The 22,604-nt window shown below is 41.4% G+C and overlaps 1 protein-coding gene across 1 annotated transcript in view; it reads left to right on the forward strand.

Moving 5' to 3' along the window:
• myt1b (myelin transcription factor 1b) overlaps positions 1-22,604 on the forward strand; it is a 112,649-nt gene that overhangs the window by 76,645 nt on the left and 13,400 nt on the right. Inside the window, exons 4-12 of the mRNA XM_040153891.1 lie at positions 2,913-3,019; positions 8,527-8,581; positions 11,070-11,100; positions 12,178-12,240; positions 14,297-14,706; positions 16,733-17,902; positions 19,845-19,979; positions 21,400-21,490; positions 21,726-21,842. Coding sequence (XP_040009825.1) covers positions 2,913-3,019; positions 8,527-8,581; positions 11,070-11,100; positions 12,178-12,240; positions 14,297-14,706; positions 16,733-17,902; positions 19,845-19,979; positions 21,400-21,490; positions 21,726-21,842 — 2,179 coding nt within the window. The remainder of the gene's footprint in view (positions 1-2,912; positions 3,020-8,526; positions 8,582-11,069; positions 11,101-12,177; positions 12,241-14,296; positions 14,707-16,732; positions 17,903-19,844; positions 19,980-21,399; positions 21,491-21,725; positions 21,843-22,604) is intronic.

Below are 22,604 nucleotides of genomic sequence, written 5' to 3' on the forward strand. Positions count from 1 at the left end.
GAAGGTTTAGACAGAATGACTTATATGAATGGTATTTTTCTGCTTATCTATACATGACAAATTCAGTTTTCACATCTGCCAGATAATCTGGTTACTCGTACTTTTTTTTTTTTTTTTTCTGTCTGGTGACACAAAGAAACCAGTGAGTGATATAAGACTGTCCCGCTCCACAACTTTTGATTTCTCTGGCTCTTCAGCCTGGCTCGCTGTAATCACACTAAGTTGTCTCTAAATCCCGCTTAACAGGACCAGGGGTGTACAGCTGGCCCCAGCCCTGTATGTACACTAATACTGTTACAGACAGTTCACCCTGGTATTTAATTTAACTATGGATTTAGGCCTCTTTGTTCCATTGTCCCAGTACAGTAAGCCGCAGGCCTGTAATGGTATTACTTGAGCCCAAACTTTGTTTTCTGGTAGGATAAGGTTTTTTTTGTATCCGTTTCCAGGCTAAATGTGTTGACTTTAGAATTTTTTCCTTTTGCAAAAAACAATAAAGATTTTATAACTTTGATAAAAACTTCATAATAATTCATAATACTGGCAAACAAACACAATTTTTTAATCCGTTCATTTTGTATTCATCTTTCTCCTCCTGACCCCCCTCGCTCCTGATTAGCCAAACCAAACCCGGTGAGCAGCTAATTGTCTGTTACTCCTCTGGTTTTCACTGCAAAATAACGAGCTATGAGTCTTTTATTGTGGAATGAGCAGCATATGATCAAAGAATAACAGAGTACACATTCTGAGCAGGCAAAGCTCAAATTAGTTTTTGTTTTTCATCAGTGGAAGGATGCAGGTGTTCAGCTTTTTTACAGGAAACAACAGATGAAAGTACAGAAAGGTCAATTTCGCCACCTTCTCTGTGATTAATTACCGGATTTTATAAACCCCAGCAATCAAATATATCATGCAGGTTCAAAATGTCCAGATGAATTTTCTCTGTTTTTATCAGGAACAGTGGCTCAGGACTAAACAAAGTGAGCAGAGATGCTGACACGTGGCCTGAGGCTACGTGTCCTAATAGAGCGCTGTTATATATTTGGCATTTAGGAAAGGCTTTCAGCTCCTTTGCTCTCAAACTAACAATACGGGATGAATGCTCACTTCAGTTCACTTTAAATGAAGGAAGAAAAGCAGGAAAAACGAGACATTAAAAAAAAGAAATAAGTGAGTTTGCGTGCATGCGTGCATGGAGTCAGAGATAGCTGAGGCAGAGGGACAGAGAGAGATGCAGATGAACAGTATTGCTGCTGTAATCACTTTTTTGCTGAGGGGGGAGTGAAAGTTGATAAACAAGCATTTTGCAAAGAGTGCTGGCTGGGCTTTGGCAAGGTTTGCATGTAATGGGCAAAGTAGGGATGGGCGTGGAGGGGGGAGTGGGGAGTTTGATGGAGGAAGATGAGGGGGTGGGGGGATACAGGGTAGGGCTGGTCTGCTTCGGGACCCCTCAGATACGGACATGAAGCCTTTTGTTGTCTCACCGACTGTTTGCTTTCAGATTGGCACTGCTTTCAGTGTGCCCTGTTCCTGCTTTGTGGGTTCACATACAGGAGAGCATGTGCAGGGAAAATAACTCTCACTGAAAAGGTACAGGTAATAGATAGGAGGAAATAAGATGGACAGACGTGTCTTGCACTCTACAAAGGCCAGGGATTTATAGCTACGTCCAAATGAAAAGAGCTTTTGTTTTGTCATGTCTCGAGAACGCTGCGGGGTATTTGAAAGAGCTATATTACTGCATTCGTTTTAAATTTGGAACATCCATTCAGTTTATATGTCAAAATTCAAATAATTAGAATGTTTTGCCTTGAATATCCACTGTATGAATTGTGAATGATTAGTCTTCCACATTATTGCTGCTTCATATTACATTTTCAATAGAGTGGATTCAGTGTGCGCTGACCCAAACCTTGGTCCGTTCGATTGTTGTTTTCTCTGAGATGTTCTTGAGAATAGACGGATAGGTAGCCTGTACAGAAGAGGAGTCACTATAAACTCAAGGGCACTTCCTCTTTCACAACGTTCTGCCGCCTGCTGCAAAGACACACAATCCATATAAAGGTGAAAGTTAAAGGGTATAGATGTGTATAATTACTTGAAAAAGGATCAGATTTCACTGTACCAGCTCAGTGGTGCACAAAAACAGAGCAGAGAGAAGGAGGGAGCAGCTGAAGTGTCTTAAAGCTACACTAGTTGAAAAGTTCAGCCTTGGGCATTCATAGAAATATACTTCGCACTCTCCCTGAACTTGAAACTGTTGGGAAAAAAATACAACTACCTCGGCTCTCTGTTTTGTATTTAACAACACCACCGTCACCAGCCAGTCTCTGAAAATAGGAAAACTGGAAAAGGGATTTATAATGGATTTAGTATGTTTCTTCTGCGCAAGCAGGAAGACAAAGCGAGGCGCTATTACCTTGATGAAAAAAAGGAAAGAGAGGGGGAGAAAAAAGAGGTTTGATTTATGTACGATTCATTATTTACTGACCACCCCCCCCTCGCATCACCCAGCCCCCTCATGCCTATATATGAACCCTGAAAAGCTCGATAAAAATGTGCAAATTTGATTGATTCTAATAGCAGACTGACAGGGACCCCAGCTGGGGCACTTAACCATGCCCATGTGCGTGTGTGTGTGTGTAAAGCATCCACATTGTTAGTTAATAAAGGAGTGTCTGCAGTATGCTCGAGTGCCCCGACCTTCACTCAAAGTAGCACCCCCCCCCCTTCCTTTATCCAATCCCCTGCCCCATCCACTAATGCTGATGTTGATGATTTCATATGACAACTCTCTTTTTTTCCCCCCTTTCTTCGTCTTCTTTCATTTTCCCAAAATCTTACACCCCCCTCCTCTTCTCCCGTCCATCCTCCTTGACTCACCCCCTTGTTTCTTCACTTTCTTTTGCTAGAAAATGAGTTTCGGGGGGAGCTGGTGAACCAGCGGTGGACACGAGGCGAGAGGACCAGCAGCCGCTGTCAGGCCTCCCAGAGACTGCAGAGCCGTCGACCAATCATGGTGAGTGACAAGGCCCTGCAGCCCATCCCCCTCCCCATCCCTTCCTCACCGCTCACCACACCCCTACACCCCTACACCCCTTCCAACCTGATTCTGCTTCCACGGCATTTCCCCAATCCCTAACTCAGCGGGGAAAGTAAGAAAAGGGTGGAGGCAGAGGGAGGGGAGGATGGAGAAAAGAGGCAAGCTGTGTGTGTGTGTGTATTGGGTTGATGGCCAAGCTGGACAGAAATACATGAATCAAACAGCACATCAAATCTCCTGCTTGGCCCTGCCCATCCTTTGCTTCAGCCCTGCTCAGCTTAGTTCAGTTTAGTTAAGCTCAGCATGGCACAGCTCAGCATTTTCCTACTGCTGAGTTCACTTCACTTCACAGGACTTTTTTTTTTCTATTGAAACACAATAAAAAAAAAAGGAAACTCAAAAGGATGTCCTTGAGCTGCTCATACTTTTTTGTCTGAGATATTCCTCCTTATCAGAAGAGTAAAAATATACTCTCTGTTCTACCACCTCTTTTCCTGCCACTTGAATCCTGTCGTCCCTCGTTTTCATACTTGATCCTAAAACTTCTGACCCAAACTGCCACCTTTTCAAGGTTCTGCGTTCTGAAAACATCTGGTCCTTTTTATTCTTGTGCATCACAACTGAGAGTGGAACACTCAACAAAGAGATAAAGGGACTGAGGGGAGATTGAAAGAGAGAGGAGTGGGGGTGGTGAGGTAGGGGGTTAGTTTTCCCCTGGGCCCAGTAAAAGTAGTTTTGCTTCCCCCTGATGGCTCGGGTTCATCTGAAGAGATGACTTTTATTGATTTGGTTTGATTTCTGCTGCTGAAGGAGCTGAAGAGAGAGAGCTGTTGGTTTCAAACACTACATCATGTGAAGTGGCTCTGTTTGGCCTGACACTTATGATACCAGCCACACAACCCTCTTATCATCTTTTTAGACTTGTAGTGAACTGAATTGCATACAACGGACTGAGGATAAGAGCCCAAAAGATGTTTATTTATGAACACTGAAATCACATCAGGATGACATGATTATGCGGTCACAGATGCTCAGTCTTTTTGCATATGAAGTGAGAAACACGCTGCCTCCCCTCCTCCCACCTCACTACTCTGCTCTGCCTTGTGTGAATTATTAAAGTGAAACTGAGGAAGGGCTCGCTGTGCGGTGATCCAACATGGAGGCCACGCAGCGTGGTCTGCCTGTCGAGGGAACTGTGCAGCGCGCCTCTAATTGGCAGCTGCTGTCCGCAGGTAATATTTGGAGATGTCAGTCTCCATCGCCAGTTGTGAACATTCCTCTCCAACTCCTCTCCCTGTATCTCCACCCCACCTTAACCCCCTCCTTCCTTCATCTACTCTTGTAAACCTGAAAATGAATAAAAGAGTCATTTATGTGCACCAGGGGACGAAGGGTGACCTTCTCTCTGAAGTCATTGCCCCCAGCCAACCATTTACATAGAGCTGTCAGAATGCAGAGCAGAGCCGAGCCGAGGCCTTCCTGCAGCAACCGTTACACACAAAGAAGGACATAATTGATAATGTACAACACAGCCTGTAGGGATGAGCCGCATCTTCCTCCCCCTCTTCCTCCTCCTCCTTCTTTTTCTATTTGGTGTGCTGCTGCTCCACGCCACATTTCACACAAGTTAAACCCTGAGACACACACACATATAGGCACATGCTACCGTGCACACATAGCGTTTTTTTGCATACAACACACACCTGCATACTCTACTTTCTTTTCTCATTTTCTTCTCTCTCTTATTCTTTCTTTCTTTCACTTTCTTTTTTCTTTCTCTCTTTCTTTCTTTCTTTCCCACTGCTGGTAATGTGTAGTACCACCTACATACATCGTTCAAGGAGTCTAATTAAAAGACAACAAGGTAAAGGACAAGTAAAAAGGAAAGTTTTGAACATACATTAAAAAGGGCCATTTGAATGAGATAATGAAAATCCGGCGAATGCCTGCCTGGCTGCATCTGGATTCACTGGCTGTGACTTTGTGTTAATAAAAATTAATGAGCTGGAATTGAGAAAAAGGACAGGAAAAAGAGAACTCAGATGTGCTTACCTATTTAAATGTGCGTAACTATGGTTACACAAACATGAAAGCAATAGGGGCCCTTTTCAGTCCAGGTTTTCATTCATCCGATGACTATCAATGTAAGGCGGAGGCAAAGGAAGGAGGATGAAAAAGTACAGGGATAATAAAATAGTATATAATATTTTCATGATGGAGGAAGATCTGCTTTAGTCTTATTCACATGCACACACTCATACACTTCTGTCTCACACACGCATTCATAATCATACTCTTGCATACCCTTGCTTTCATTCCCTCCCTAGTCATATTCAGTCCTGTAAAATAGCCCAGCAACTTATTTTGTATATCTACAATTCGACCTACTTTAACATTGGATTCATCAACTTTTAGCCCTCATTACCTCTCACCACGTTTAACATTAACAGTTTTCAATTCATAAGCATTCAGCAATGCAACTAGGGTTTGCCACCACAGTGGTTTGTGCTTTTACATAAAGGGGGCTGCAGATGAAAAGACCCTTTGCTAGTCATGTCGTGACCACTTAAATCCCCTCTTAACTCTTTTCAAACCACGCTTTCATACACTGCTGGGCCACATTCCTTGCCAGTGGTGGTAGAGGTAACATTAGTAGTTAGAGCTGAAATAAATGAATTGATTCAGCACTTAGTTTACAGAAAATGTATCTGCTGCTAACTAGATAATCGGTTCATCATTTCAGTCAACTTTCAAGCAAAAGTGCCAAACATCCCCTGGTATCAGCTTCTCAAATGGGTTTATTTGATGCTTTCCTTTGCCATATATTTTAATAAACGTGGGTTTGGAACTGTTGGTCAGATACAAGAAGCAATATGGATATGCCAACTTGGACTTAATCCAGAAAATAATCAAATAATAAATCATATTTAAACCATTTAACCAGTACAATTAGCTAACTAATTCACCCATTTATCCATTAGTTTCAGCTCTTTTAACTGTTTATCCATTACATTTAACCAGCTGTTTTACTTGTTAATCCATTACTTTTAGCCAGGAAAGTATAACTGGTTTAACTATTTAAACTGCTTATACTTTAATTTTAGCCGTTTGAACCATTTATCCAACTCTTTTAGCTGACCTTTTAAACTTCGCTGGTTGCTTTGTAACTAGTTTTCATACATTCTCAACTCATGGTGTTTAGATGTTACAGCTGACTCAATATGGGGATTATTTTATTTAGATAATACTGTAATATCTGCTTATTTGTTCAAATTGGGTGAGCTACTTCACAATGTTTCCACATACCCTCAAGCAACTGGAAACGTACCCCTGGGGTACTCAAGTAGGCCCACTTCTGCAGAAAAACTGTCCTTTTGAGTGTAGTATTACTATCATATTATCTGATTGTTATTATGCTTACAATAATTTCAGCAGCATTTTAATGGAGGTGAAGCTAATTTTAACTACTTCATATGTTGATCAGGTTAATCTTTAAAATGCATAATGTCTCATAAAATGATGACATGCTTTATCTGATAAATGTAATGGAGTAAAAAGTGCAATATTTTCCTCTGCGATGTGTTAGAGTTGAGGTAGGCTATAAAGTCACAATCAGTATCAGAACTAGAAAAACTTTATGGAAAACACTCAAGTAAAGTACAAGCACCTCAAAATTGTACTTAATTACAGGGCTTATTCCACCTATGCTGCTTCCACACATACATAGAAACAAGTGCAGACTCACTAGTGTAAGGAAATGGACTTTCATATATACGCACCCGTGTAAAGAGGAGCGCGCGCACACACACATTAATAGAAAACTCTTCACTGCACACTCATCCGCTCCTCTTCCCACACAGCGCTGTGAGTGGAGCACAGAAGGAGTCAACCGCTTCCCTCAGGCAGGGCACAAAGCTGCTGCTTGTTGCACGACTTCTACATTAACAGTGCTCGATCAAAAGAGTTGAGGCCAGAGTGATGAGACAGAAAGGACAGACCAAGACGGTGGAGACCCACACAGGAAAGGAGGGGCTTGTGCCTGCACCTGTACCTCCGGCCAAACACTAGACGCTAATGAATGAAGCGTAGCCTCCTCAAGGGAAAAAAAAAAAAGAAAAGCCCTTAACAACAACAACAACAGCGTGCTTCATCTTCCTCTCATCCCTCTTTCCCTCCTTCTTTTCATAAGTAGTCTATTAGCAGGAAAGGGGCATTGCCAAGTAGAGAGAGAGAGAGGGGAAAAAAGAAGAAGAGAAAAAGGGACCCCGTGTTTGAATCCCAGTGTGGCAGTGCCAACTTGACTATAGAGAAGCAACAAAGCAGCTAAGTGCCAGTGCATGGAGTGGGGGAGGTGTAGGCAACTGGGGGGATAAAGGGAGGGTGGGTGGGTTTGTGGCGGGGGGCAGGAGGGAGGAAGTGTGAGACAGAAAGAGTGAAAGAGGGGAGACCTGCAATATAAAAAAAAACCCAGAGTCCAGTAATCAAAGCTAATGGCTCCATTGTGTCTAAAAAGCATCTGATAGCTTTAGAGTGCACTAAGAGCAGCACTGAGCATGGAGAGGTAGTGCTGAGGAGGTGTGGCCAAGGGTCAATATGTGTGTGTATGTGTGTGTTCGAGGCAGCAGGGTTAACACCTGCTCCTTTATGGTTTAGAAGCGGAGCCAGGAGTAAGCATTGGGCACGATGTCACACACACACACACACACACACACACAAGTACACGGTATGTGTGTCTTTGTGTCCTTTTGAGTGTTTTATTGCTATCATATTATCTACACACACACACACACACAGACAGCTCCTCTTTTTAAAAGGGTTATTACAGTGGCTTTTTAGTGGACTGTGTTGTTTTGCTTTATTATTATTTTCAGCATAGTTATGATTGTCGGTCCCTCTGCTTACAGGGGCCATGGCCTCTGTGCGGGCGCTGCCTTTTGCTCTGCACAGTGTACAATCATGTGTACCACTCAGGTGCGGGAAATTACAGGGAGAGTGATAGGAGGTGTGTGTAGGGTGAGGGCGGGGAAGCTATTTGAAAGTAGCTTGAACAACAGGGTTTGTTTTCCCTGCAGTACCATGTAGCCTTTATTTCTGTCTTTATTTTGATGAAGTAAGCAGGGTGGAAGCTTCAGTATGTTCTTTTTTCGTGCCGACAGAAAACAATGGCTGAGGAGGGTTGAGGGAGCACCGTTTTAAATTAAAGATATGATCATCTCTTTATTTCAGTGTTACCTTTTGTGTTTTTCAATGGGAACATTCCGAGCGAGGGTTATTTTAGCAGTTCTTTTGAAGCAGAGGAAAGCCAGGACAATTAACTCTGGCTGTTTGGAGGAATATAGTGAGAGCACTGAGAAATTACCATTGATGCCCCCCCCCCCTTTCTCATCCACACGATTTTTTCCTGTTTTTTAATTTCCTCTTTTACTCTCTTCACTCTGTCCTCCTCTTGTGTCTACTCTTTCTCTCTCTTCTCTCCGTCCCAGATGAGTATAGAAGGTGGTGACAAGCGGACTCGCACTCGGTCCAAGGGAATCAGAGGTGAGTGCATGTCATGCCCTGTCATTTAAAGGTGCTTCTTTGCAACTGTTACACACATACACACACATTAAGTTCACTCGCACTCCTTCACATGCAAACATCAGTTCTGCTGGTCATCTGAGTACAGCAGGAGTGTGTGTGTTCATTTATGTGTATATGAGCAATTATGCATGTTTATTTGTCTGTGTGAGTGCGTATGTTTTTGTATATATGTATGTGTGCACATTCAGTACACTACTACGTTCAGGAACGTTCCGGCCCACTTCAACCCCAGTACACACACACACACACACACACACACACACACACACACACACACACACACACACACACATATATATATATATATATATATATATATATAGGTATAAAACACAGGATTGACACATTTTGCCACACCACTTCTTCTAAGGGTCATAAGTCATACAGAATCATAGAAAAAGACACTCCTTATTACTCCAGATCTTACATTATAATCATCAGATTCAGACTTTTTCGTCAATATCAAAGTAATCAAGGCAATTGTTGTTTGACAACTGCTAGAAGCCAAAGCACCAGGACTTTCCATGATTCTGATTTAGGCCCTGAGCTAAAATCATGGAAGTTTAGATATTTTTAAGTTCAATTTTTTGGACTTTCTGCAAAGTTCATCCTGAATAATGTTTCATCGCTTTTATTCAGATTTGTTGCAGGATGAAACTTCTTTGATGCTCCATGTGTTATTTTTACCTCATGCTCTCGTACTGAAGCCTAAAAGTTAGGGAGCATCTTAAAAGTACAAAATGGCCAAGAGAGCTGTGTAGATTTTTGTCAATATGTCTGGACCTCCTCACATTTTATTCAATTATGCAATATAGTATATAGTATTATGGCCCTTCCTTTGTCAATAAATTCCTATTTTTTCACTAATAGACCCCTCAGACCAACTTTATTTTCTTCTGGACCTCCTTGCCTTTCATACACAACCTTGAGTTATCAAGGAAAACTCATGCAATATGGACCAGTGAGCTACTTTGTTTTTTTCATTAAAACCTCCAGTTCTGTTTCTACCTGTACCATTAACAGTTTTACAGCTTTTATTTAGACTTTTTTTCTGTTTTTGAAGGTGCGGTTCCAATACTCATCATTCTTTACTATGAATTAATTTAGATACACTACCAGTCAAAGCTTTTAGAACACCCCCAATTTTCCAGCAGTAAACTGCCAAAGGCAAAAAGTTTAGGTCACCAAAAACTGAAAAATCATGTAAATTTCAGCAAATATACATGTTTGTCTCTGTGTGCTTGCTTCTATTTGGTTACATATGGACATGCATGTGTGTATACAATAAATTAAGTGTCTGTCAGTTCATATTTATATTTATGTGCACATGTGAGTGTGAATAAATATGAATTTTAGTGTACAGTATGTCCTTATGAATATTAGTGTGTATACATATTGATACACGTCTTTCTTTATGTGTTTTTATGTATGTGTGTGTGTGTGTGTGTGTGTGTGTGTGTGTATGAGTTTGATGTTTAGAAGCTAGACAGCAGAGCTACAGTTCACAGGGTATTCAGGAAGGCGTCCAGTCATTCCAACTGCATGATGAAAGACTCAGAAACTCGCTGCACGTGTGTGTTTGTTTGTGTGTGTGTGTAATTACTGTGCTCTTAGTGTATCTTGATACATGGGGTCTTTCTGACATGTGATTAATGAATGTGATATCAGAGCCCAAACTGAATTCTCCAGGATCGTATTGTTTTCTCGTTTACTCAAAATGAAAATAGGATATTTTTCCAAACTCATTCTATTGCCCAACTCCCAATCGATGCCTATAGCCAGCCATGAGCGATATGTGTGTGTGTGTGTGTGTGTGTGTGTGCGTGTGTGTGTGTTTTTTGTGAGCGGAGCTTGATTTATGTTTTGAAGTCAATTACTGTAAGTTCTCCCTGAAAGAAGTGCTGTTTTCTACTGATGAAGGCAGTTTTCCTTTTAATTTCATTTTCCCAGTTATGATAACTAAAGTGCAACCATTAATCATGTTTTATTGCTGGAGTCTGCATATAATTGTCACTTTTTCTGAACAGCAATGTGCAATTTGGCTGTTTCAGTATTTCTCCTCTGTGTGTATGCTTGTGAGGTAGCTTTTGTGTAATATGTGTTATTCATACAATATGTTTGCACAGGCCAGCACTTATACTCCTGTTTGTTTTGTGCTTGTCTTTGTGAACATATGTTTGTATGTGTGTATGTTTGCATGCAGATATATGTGTGTGTGTATTTTGGTGTGTGAACTCAGGAGTGTGTAGGTGTTTTTTTCTCCTGATCATGCAGTCAGCAGTGTGTAAGCTGCTATGAGGAAGCCTCATGGGATTCGTATGCATTTGTGATTTATTGATCTGAGTTTCTTTTTGCCGCACAGCTTTCTGAGCAGTCGTTCACCTTTGTTCTCCCTCCCTGTGTCTTTCTTCTCCTCCCCCCTCTTTTCTCTCCCTATTTCTCTCAGTTCCTATTGAGCTCGTCGGACAAGAGCTGAGGTAAGGAAACACCTTCATCTCTGTGCAAACCCCTTTCATAAGATCTTTTATGTGAACCGCAGAGCACCCCCTGGCACTCGGAGACTCACTATCCGTGCTTCTTTAGACGATGTTGTATATTTTTATTTTTTATTTCTTATCATCAGCACTTCTCAGTTCGTGGTCAGTGCCTCCAACAGGCTGGTATTGATTTCTTACCGCCTTTTGCTATTTCCTCCTATGAACACATCTAGTACAGTAGATGCAATGAAAGGGGTGTAAGATCTTTTTGCAATCCGATCGAAGGATACAGCGTGAGGAGAGAGGATGGTGAAGGGCAATTATTTAGTTTTCTCTTTCCCTACCTTCCTAGTTCTCCTCATCCCCTACCTCCTCATCCCCTACCTCCTCCCCTCTCATTTTTATCCATCCTCTCTCATTTTGTCACACTTCACCTTTAAGCACTGATCTGCGCTGAGCACTCCAAAAAAACCTTTCGGTTTCTGAAATAAGAAAAAAAAAACAAAACAGTAGGGAGGCCAGAGAGTGTCTCATTTAAAATGCAAATGCAGCATTTTTTAATAAGAGAAATTAATAATTAGGATAATTGGAGTAATAAAGGGCAATTGCTGGGGGAAGTTAATGAGAATTGAAATGAGCTGTCCTGAGGGGTCATAGCAACCTGAATCAGAGGGGAGAGAGAGAAAAAAGAGAAAGAGTGAGCGAGCGAGACCTGATGATGATGACTGGTGAGGAGAGCAGAGAAGGGGAAATTACAGCAGGTCTCGGCTGATCCTTATCGCTCATAGTAACAGGATATAGGCCAGGGTTGATGAACGACACACAATATTATGTTCTCCCCGGCTTGATGCAACCTGCATTCATGCGTTATGTGTGTCTCCTGCAAGGATGGGGGATACATATCTTTGTGCATGTGCATTTGTGTGACGTCCGTTCAGGTTGCATGTGTTTGCTTTGCTTTTGTTTTTTTGTTTATCCTAATTTACTACTTTTTTTGCCCGTGGTTATCATTGCTTCTGCATAGGGACTAAAATGCACCGTATAAACATATCTCTAACCTCCATCCATCTCATCCAGCTGCCCCACCCCTGGATGCAATGGCTCTGGCCATATCAGTGGGAGATACTCACGACACAGAAGGTAGGGCAGATTAAACACCCACCCTCTGTCTGTCCTTCTTCTCTGTCTGTCTGTCCTTGTCGTCTCTGCCCCACAGCATCTGCTTTGTGGAAATTACCACGTTTCACTTCAGTTTTTTATAGGAATAGTTTGACATTTTGGGAAATACATTTATTTGCCTAAGTGCCGAGAGTTAGATGAAAAGATCAATACCACTCTCATGTCTGTACACTAATTATGAGGCTATAACCAGCAGCCAGTTGGCATAGATTAGCGTTTGTCATCTTAGCATTTGTTTGATCCACACAAAAGTGTAAAAATATAGCTTTACAGGGAATCTTGTACTGGACTCTCCCTTGGTTGGGTGCAGTGGCTTCCTTAGCATCCCTTTCATGTCACTCACAGTGACAAGAGTCCAGGAAGTCTGTGCTGCTGGCCAATAAATAGTCCCGCTTATAATCTCATATAAAACCACATCTTGTCGCTTTTTACGGATTAAATCAATGGGGTATAACATGTTAATAAATGAGTTTTAGAGATGCTGGTTGGATATTTTGTTACCTTTGGACAGAGCCAGGCCACCTGTTCACCCCTGTTGCCAGTCTTGGTGTTCAGCTAAGCTAACCAGCTGCTGGTGGTAGCTTTAGTTTTACTGTACAAACGTGAGAGTAGTGCTTCTCATAACGTTTTCTCTGAAAATTCAGTCCAGATTTTCAGTTTACTTGAACATGAAAATATCACTGCTGTCAATATCACTGCTGTGAAAAACCTTTTCATATCAGAATGTTATGATTTTAATCAAGGGTGTAACAGAGAGCAGATTATTTGAATTCAAGTCAAGACTGAGTCCAAAGTCAAGTAGAGTCCTAGTCATAAAAAAAAAGTTTAAATATCCTCCTAAATGTCAAAATAGATGAACGGCAATGTAGATTTAAATTCAACAAACCCTTCACTATATATTCAGATGGTCAATGCATATAAGTTAGAGCAGTGGTTTCTGACATTTTTTTGCTTGTGATCCCTTAAAACAAAACAATCTCTACTTCTAACTTGAGTGACCAGTTGCGACCAGTTCAACAAGACTGATTTTTTCCTTTGTTTTACTAGAATTAGTTACATTCCCAAATAAGAAAAAAGAAACATCAGTAATTTAAAAGAAAAAAGCAAAGATCAGCAGGATGACAAAAAATTTAAGCTTAACTTTGTCTACCAAAAACAAAACCGCTTTCCTCTTCTGCTAATGATCTTGCAAACCCTCATATTTTACACATTTTTATTTCAGGTGTAGATGATATGAATAAGTTTCATGTATACGGAATGACCCTGAGGGCCAAACTCTGATTGAAAAAAGAGTATAATTATAATATAATTATATAATTTTGAATAATTACATTCCAGTCAAAATATGTATTATTGAGATTACACAAAACTCCCACAGCTTCCAAATCTAAACGTAAGAAATAAAGTTTTCAGTGGACAACAGTGAAATGTGATTTTTCCAGGTCTGATTCTAGCTTCATTTTCCCTGCCTCTGTTCCTCGCCTGTGTCGCTTGGGCTCAGGGACCCTGCGGGACTTGGGGCAGTTCACTGGCTTGTGACTCCTTTTTATTGAGGGGCAGATATTAGCTCTCTGTTTACATGTGTATTCGTTCAGCAGGCAATTTCAGATGCACTTTGTTTATAGATCGTCCCTCAATCTCCCTCGGCATCTCCCAGGTGAGAGTAACAGGGAGTTTATTGGATTTCACCCTCCGCTGCCTTGCCCACCCGCCTCTCCATACAAGTTGTTCATTAAACGTTCCAGTCAATTGGCTGAGATTGGTTGTGATGTCTGAGGTGAGCATGGCGCCCCCCTCAGGCCACATGTGTTGAGTCATAGTCTCTGCTGAGAGAACCGCTCCATTCCTCCATCACGCTGCTTAAACTCACTCATGGACATGATGAGGTGCATGAGGGTTTTTTGGACGTGTCAGTGTGTATGTCGTTTCTGATCACAACCCTGCTTGGTATTCATGATTCTGTTCTCCCTGTTCTCTCTTCCTTTTTTTCTTATCTCATTCTCTTTTCTTCCATCAGCATTCTGGGTTGCCCCATAGCTAGAAAGCGCCGTCTAGAGGAAGCAGAGGCCGAGCAGGAGCAAGAGCAGGAAACAGAGCGGCCTGCCTCCAAGAGGAAGTCCCACCCCCTGAAACTGGCCCTGGACGAGGGCTTCAGCGCAGAAAGTGACGCCAGCAGTGAGGCTGAGGGCGAGGGAGAAAAGGATGGAGAGAAAGCAAGAGAGACCAAGGAGGAGGAGCAGGAGGAGGAGGAAGACAGGGACGCTGTTGTAGAGGAGGAGAGAGGAGAAATGTCAGAAGACCTGATGCAGGACAGACAGACAAATAAACAAGATGTGGAGACAAAGAGTCAAAAGAAGGAGGAGCAAGAGAAGATGGAAGAGGAAGACACATATAAGAAGGGGGAGAACACGTTTGCAGCTGATGAAGGTAGGCCTTTTCTCCTCGAGACAATCAGCTTTGCTTTACTCCAGCGGTGAGGAAAAGTCTACTACAACTAAACCTAGGAGCTTTCCGAACAATACTCTATGTCTATATCGTTTTCAGAGGGAATCAGTTAGTGCCGAAACAAGTGGTCAATTATTCAATTAGTCCATGGACACCAAATTTAATAACTGATTAATAATTTTAGTTTACTTATAAAGCAAAGATGTAGAAGATTCACTGATCATTGTAAAATGAATATTTTTGGGTTTTGGATTTGGACAAAACAAGACATTTAGAGAGGTCCCCTTGAGGTATAGGAAGTAGTGAGTGGATATTTTTATAGATTAAATGATAACAAATGACAGCGAATGCGGTTTAAAACTACAGGTCACAGGGTTAGCAAAACAAACGGTTGTCATTTTAATAAAGAAGTCAGGCAATAATTGGCCCTTTTCCATCATTCTGTGAACAGCTGTGATCTGATTTTTTTACTGCACACAGCATGAGTCTGCGAACAACAGGGCACAGTATAAGGAGTTGGTTACCTGGCTGAGAAGTTGGAAGTGTGCAGCTTCTTGCCTGCAGCTTTACATCTAACAGCTCACTGTGGCTGCTCCTCCTTGTCCCTTTACGTCCTGCAATCTTTCAAACTGATCCGCTGTCCAAAAATGCTGAAATGACCATTGTCTTGTTTTGTAGACACATTTTTGATGAGTGCTGCAGGTGTTGCATTTCCTGTGACTACTTCATAATAAAAGTCAACTCGTGTTTGCCAGTTAAATGCTTTGGATGTGAAGCTGCAGCAGTAGGAAATGTTCGGTTTGCATTAGCTGTAACTAAATACAGCATTTTTTCGTCGCCACAGACACCCAGTGTGTAATACTTCAAATATATAAATATTGCAACACTTTCAGCAGTGGGCCGTAGGCTCTGTCACAATTTTGTTACCTCAATTTCCGATGGATAGTGATTTAAGGGACATTTATTTAAATTAGTGCAGTGCCCGTTCAAAATGTGCCTTGTCGGTAGGGGCTGATTGCTTGGCCTGCGTTAAACCAGCTTGCAGCTCTCTTGAGAGCAACATCCAAACAATTTCACACTTGACACTGCACTTCCTTGGGTCCTGAGCAACACACTTGCCATGTGATAGTGGTGTCCCCTAGCATTGCAAGATTAAACACGTTATTTGTGGGTTGGCTGTTCCACCCGCAAAGTTTGAAGATGATCGGATGAGCGGTTATCGAGAAAATCGAAATACAGAAATAATACAGACAGACAGGAAGACAGACAGAGATTCCTCCATTTATAGTTAGATGAAAATCTTCGAGATTGCCGCTTTAAATCCAAAGCCCAAGCCAAGATAGCCCTGATGACATCACTTTGACATCATGAGGGTTATTTTTTCAAACTTCAGAAACCTCCTCAAGAGACATTATACAACACGGGGTGGTACTTCCTGTGATGAGTAAACTGAACTTCATGTGTAAAATCGGTGGTGTGCCCCTTTAATCAGTGACATAAATTCATTTTGTTTATAGCTCTTTGATTAAAGTTTCCTATGATTAGCAATTACAATTAAGTTAAGATTTATTCTTAACCTGCATCATGTATGACCTAACATCATCCTTTTCTAATGTGAGACTTTTTGTTGAAATTAGCAAACAAAGCCAAGGATTTGACAGATCATGGGAAGGTGGTGTATGTTATTCACCAGACAGACAGCCAAAAAAAAAGTCATAGGTCTACGTAGGTCTATGATAATGTAAGAGGTGAGTTGCCATGCCTCCTAATGACCAACACAGGCACTAGGACTTTGCGAGTTCATTTCTTTCTTCATCTACACGCTGCTTTACATCTACAGACCCTGTCACAGCAGGTGTTTTTATTTCACTGTAAGTTCACAGTAAATGACTTGGCAGGCAAGAAGCTGGTGATGATAAAGATATTGCTGACAACAGCTTTAGCTCACTGCATGACTCACTCTTGCCTCTGTGTCACCACTCTGACCTCTTCATCTTTGTTTCCACAGAGGAGGAGTGTGTGATTATCGAACCTAAGCTCAGAGCAGCGCCACCTGCACCCAAGGAGTGTCAGTCTCCTTCTCAGAGCGTCGAAGAGCTGGGCAACTCTCTCTTCCACCTTGGCCGAGTTTCCAACAACAATGCTCCAACTGTGGCCATTCAGCAGCCTGTTGCTATGGAGACTGTGAAGGATGTCACTGTGGCAGCCAAATGGGGTGAAGAATTAAAGGACAAGCAAGAGGGGGACATGAATAAGGGGAGAGAGAAAGTGGAGGAGGCGGCACACAGAGTTCAAGTATTGGAAGAATCATCTGTTCTGCAGGAGGAGGCAGCTGAAGTGGAGGGAGTGGAGTTGGAAGAGGAGGTGGAGAATGAGCAAGGAGAGTGCGAAGACAGGAGCAACCACGTGAGCCAGGAGAACCACCAGTATCTGACTGCAGATGTCCACCATGAACAAATCAAAGATGAAGAGGAGGAGGAAGATATGGCAGTGCCAGCACAGCAGAGGCAGGACACTTCAGCAGTGCTAGAGGAGGATGAGGGGGGAGATGAAGAAGACCAGAGGGACCATGTTCTGCCCATTTCTGATGTGCCAACTGCCATCCGCACCATCACCAGCACCGCAGCCGCTCAGGGAACACACATCAAGACTGATGACAACAGGGCTGGGCCTCTGGAGGACTACAACTCACACAGGGCAAGTCCCCTTGACAAATTTGACTCTCATAAACCTAGCCCACTTCAAAACTACAAGGCCAGCCCTCCTTTAAGTTACAGCTCCCATCGGGCCAGTCCATTGGATGACTACTTTGCCAACCCCAAAGTTGAGAACTATAAAATCCACAAAGCCTCGTCCTCAGCCTCTCCCGATATTATCGAGGTGCGTTCAGATAAGTCAGAGGAGAAAGACTTTGATGATGTGGATGGGGATGACGAGCGTGATGACGAAGACAGCCTGTCGCAGCGTTCGACGGTGACAGACGAGTCAGAGATGTTTGACATGACCCGAGGGAACCTGGGCCTGCTGGAGCAAGCCATTGCCCTGAAGGCAGAGCAGGTGAAGCCAGCTGGGCCCAGAGAGCTGCTCCGTGCCCCAGATATCCACCACCAGCGATACTTCACCATGGATGACAGGCCCAATCACCTGGACGTAATCCGCAAAAGCTACTTCAGCAAAGGTAGGTCAGAATAAAGAAGCAAAGAGGTCGATATTTAGTTGATATTTTTTTAAAGCCACATTAGCATGACATGATAGTGCTGCTGAAAGCAGAGTTATCACCCTGGTGGTGAATTCAAGGACAATCCAACCAAAATCAAAATTAGAAGACACAACAGTAATAAATACAACACAGCAGCAATAAAACCAAAATAATTTGTTGTTTCTCTCATTAAAAGAATTGTCAGACAGTTTGGTAAATGTGCTAATTTGCCTTTTTGCCAAGAGTTAGATGAGAAGATTGATACCTATCTTATGCCTGTGCACTAAATATGAAGCTAGAGCTATAAGACAATTAGGTTAGCTTTGTATAAAAACTGGAACCATGGGGAAACAGCTAGCCTGGCTCTGTCTAAAGGTATTCAGTCAATTTTACTTTTCTCAAGATATTCTGTATGTTGATTTGTGAACTTAAAAAGTGCTAGTAAGCATTTTTACAACATATAGTCAAAGCCAAATCTGCTAAATACAGTATTAGCATGTAATGAAGATGTAACATTATTAAAAATAAAGCTGTTCACTGTGATAGATTGCCTACATTTTTGAAAGTTCATTTTTGTACGATAACAACATGAATAGAAAGCAATGGCTCCCTCAAAGTAGGAAATCTGTCCAAAATGTATTGTAAGGTTTGGAAAATGGTAAGTAGTAAACTTCATTAATAACCACGTGCCCTAAACATGCAAAACCAACTGTAGAGTTTTTTACACAGAAATTATTGGGCTGTAAATTTGGTCACACGTAAGTGGGTGTACAGAAAATTATGTATTAAACCAGTACATGGTGTCATTTACTTACCTTATTGTTGGAGGCAGAGTGTACAAATAAACACAGTGTACCAAATAAACAGCGATGAGTCACAGAGCTCTGTTTAGATCCTCCCTTCCCCATTGTATGGGGATGAAGTGGTTCCAGCTGAATAGACTTCCATGACGAGTGGAGAGGAAGTGCTTGAAGAGAGAGCGAGGGGGGACAACGGCAAGAGAAGGAACACAAGAGAGATAACACCATGTTAGAGAGAAAGAGAAAGAAGAGAGAAAAGGGAAGAGTGCAGGTTGTTCCAGAGTCAGTAGTGGAGTGTTTGTTTACATGCTGCATGTGTTTGGGCCTTGTACTTCACAGTTGGCACACTGCCCACTTGTCATGCTCCTCACAGTATAGCAGTAGTGTGATTACATGCCTGGTAGTGCTGCCCTCTCCTTGGCCTCAACTCCCTCCTGCGGTGACGTTCCTGTTCTGCTCAACACTAATTAGGAGATGCATGTCTCGTTAACATTCAATTTGAAGGCCAATAGAGCATCACACCATCCCCTTGCTCCTTTTCCCTCTCTCCAGTCGCACTGATACTGGCTGGCCTACCTCCAGTAGCAGTAGGGAGGAGTAGGTACCTTTAATTACGTGTAAATTATAGTGGTGTAATATCTTCCTGGTGTATTTGCAGGTGTTGTTTTTTGAGATCCTTGAAAATATCAGACAGGTGTAGCAAGGGGGTGGAAATGATCAAGCCATACGGGATAAGTAGGTTGATTTTGTCTGGGTTTACTTCATGAAAAAGCTATAATATTTCATACATTTGATAGTATTTCACCCTTGAAAGCATTCACAGAAACACACAAATCACATTTAGACTGGTGCATAAACCACCTTGTGCATTTACGGAGATACATAAGATATGAGGAGCAGATACAGATGGTGTTGCCTTTGTACAGTTATCTGAAATATGTCTAGATTTCATGCTCAGCCAAGCAGACTGTCTGATGGCATTAACCACTTGCTTTTGTCCAATCTCCTCTTATCTCTCCTTCCTTCTCTCTCTCCCTCTCATCACTGTTTCCCCTCTCCTCTCCCCTCCTCATCTCTTTCTCCTGCTTTCTGCTTCTACCTTCATACCCTCCTTCATCCAGAGAGCAGTAGGCCAGAGAAAAGGGAGATAAAGTGTCCCACTCCGGGGTGTGATGGCACGGGTCACGTGACCGGTCTTTACCCCCACCACCGCAGCCTGTCAGGCTGTCCGCACAAGGACAGGATTCCCCCTGAGAGTGAGTTTTTTTCATCTGCTTAGAGGATGAAAATAAGCACTTAGAGAAGAAAAATGACAAAAAAGGGCAGTCTGACATTGATAGAAACCTACTACCTCTCCTTACTGTAGAGTTAGACATACTGTACTATACTGTACTATACTATAATACCGTATGTAAGAATGTGAAGCAATTTACATGTGTTCATTTATTTTTTTTATAGCCAATCTGTGAATGGATTGTAATGTAACTAAAGAAATCAGACCTTCCCCAACTTTCTTGGTTGCCTATAGCAGCCTGTACACATATTTCTATGTAAAGGACTTGGGACAAATTTTCTGGGAAAATCCAAAGGATGTGATGTTTATGCTCTATGCCCCTACAGTGCCAACAGTGTGCAACACTAGGTAAAGTTAGGTTAGAAGTGGAGTCCACTAATGTCAACAAAGGACCTGATGAACAGCACAAAGTAACAGGTTCTTTAGCCATTTGATGGACCTTCAATTTAATGGACCTCCATTAAATGCTGTCCAGTTCCCTGATATTCTCTCATTAAGATTCACTTCATAGTCCTGCTTATATTTATACTTAGGGACTGTAAAAAATGTTTTAAGAGCGGCAGGGGAAGACAGAAAATATTGAATTTTTTTCTTTTTTCTAATTATAAGGTAGGCTAATTTTATTGGAGCAGGGAATGGTCTTTATATTTGTTCTCAACTGAGATTTAGATTTTATTTTAAATTTATTGCAAACAACAAAATAAAGAGCTTACCAGAAACATAAGAGCACCTGCCATACTGGGATGTCTCCCTTTCCTCTGCAGATTAGCGATCTGTGGACTTTACCAACGGTGATTAATTTGTGTTTTTATATTTAGAATTGCGTTGTTTTACACACCTGTCAGGAGGAACCAGGTCCCTTTGAGTGGTTTAGGTTTTGATAGAAAGTCAGACTTCTGAACTCAAACATATCAGGCTATAACATCTTATGATAATATGTAACTTTCTACCAAAAATATTGCCGTCCTCAACTCCATGGGCAGCCACATACCTGCAGCCTGTGTCTGGTTCACTCAAGTGATGGCAGTGATAATCATTCATTAAGCAGCGTTTTACTAAAAAATAGAAAGTACCTGAAATATTCACCATTTTGTTATGTTGCCCTAGTCGAGAGGAGGGGAGGGTCCAAAGAAATTATTTATAATACTGCAGTGGATCTTGCTTTTTTTATAAAAGGATATATAAGATTCAATCCCCTAACCACCCCAATAATTTTCATACAGTCCCTTACATGAAAAGAATAAATAGTGGATTTTCTCTGACCGTGTTATTTTGTGTGTGTGTGTGTGTGTGTGTGTGTGTGTGTGTGTGTGTGTGTGTGTGTGTGTGTGTGTGTGTGTGTGCGTGCATGTATATGTGTGTATACTTTGTCTTCTTCTCAGTACTGGCCATGCATGAGAATGTGCTGAAGTGTCCAACTCCTGGTTGCACCGGTCAGGGCCATGTTAACAGCAACCGTAACACACACCGCAGGTATTTATACATCACGATAAAGTATCTGTGTAGATCTGTATTTGTGTTTCATTGTCTGTATTTCTGCAGATGAGAGTGCTGTACACAGGGCATGTTTTTCCTTTGGTATATTTGCAAGTTCAGATATTACGGACAGCGAACGTGTCAGTCAGCATCAGTGTGATGCAGATTTACACGGTCAGCAACATGATCTCCTTCTAATATTCATCTTTTTTCTCCTCCTCCATCCCTCCAGTCTTTCTGGATGCCCCATTGCTGCTGCAGAGAAGCTGTCCAAGAGCCACGATAAGCAGCATCTCTCTCAGCCCGGCAGCGACCACCTGAAAGGAAGTCCCAATGACAGAGTGTTAAGGTGAGTGATCAAAAAAGTATCCAATCATATACTTTAGCCCCAGCCTTAATCCCAACATTAGATAAGTATGGAGTCCCAATTCCAACAAAAGTCAATAAAAGGTTATCAGACAAGTCAAAAAAAAAAAGTATATATATATATATATATATATAGATATAGATATATATAGATATATATATATATACCTATATATATAGATATATAGATATCTAAATAGATAGATAGATAGATAGATAGATAGATAGATATGTGTATATATATATTTATATAATTAATACTGTTAATTAGGTAATTAGAATAGAGTGTAAAAAGAAATATGAAGCTTTATACTTTATACATTTTTAAAATTTCCTTTACCTCAAATAAACTTCCTTATATACTAATTAGCCATTAGCAAAGACCATACATCTATCTCCATATGATCGTTTTCCATTACCTTCAGTGTTAGTTGCTGGAATACTTTACTGGACTGAGTTTACCAACATGAAAACTAATTTAGTCATTTTTGTGCTGAATTAACAGATATGACAAAACTTTCTTTTACTTACTTTTCTTTTACGTGCATTTCTCTCCTCTTCATCAAGAACAACAGTGGAAATAAGTCTTGTACCTTATTGTCTTTTACATTTTTTAGATGTGTATGATTTAATGTCTCCTTTCTCATAATGTCAAATAAGCTAAAAACTTATAATTTGTTTTAGCAAGCTAACTTTTGTTCTCATTTTTTTTCTGGCTGAAAAGCTTTGCTTACTGTTACAAAAA

This window comes from Xiphias gladius, chromosome 18, assembly GCF_016859285.1.
Source record: "Xiphias gladius isolate SHS-SW01 ecotype Sanya breed wild chromosome 18, ASM1685928v1, whole genome shotgun sequence".
In the NCBI taxonomy this organism is placed as follows: Eukaryota; Metazoa; Chordata; class Actinopteri; order Istiophoriformes; family Xiphiidae; genus Xiphias; species Xiphias gladius.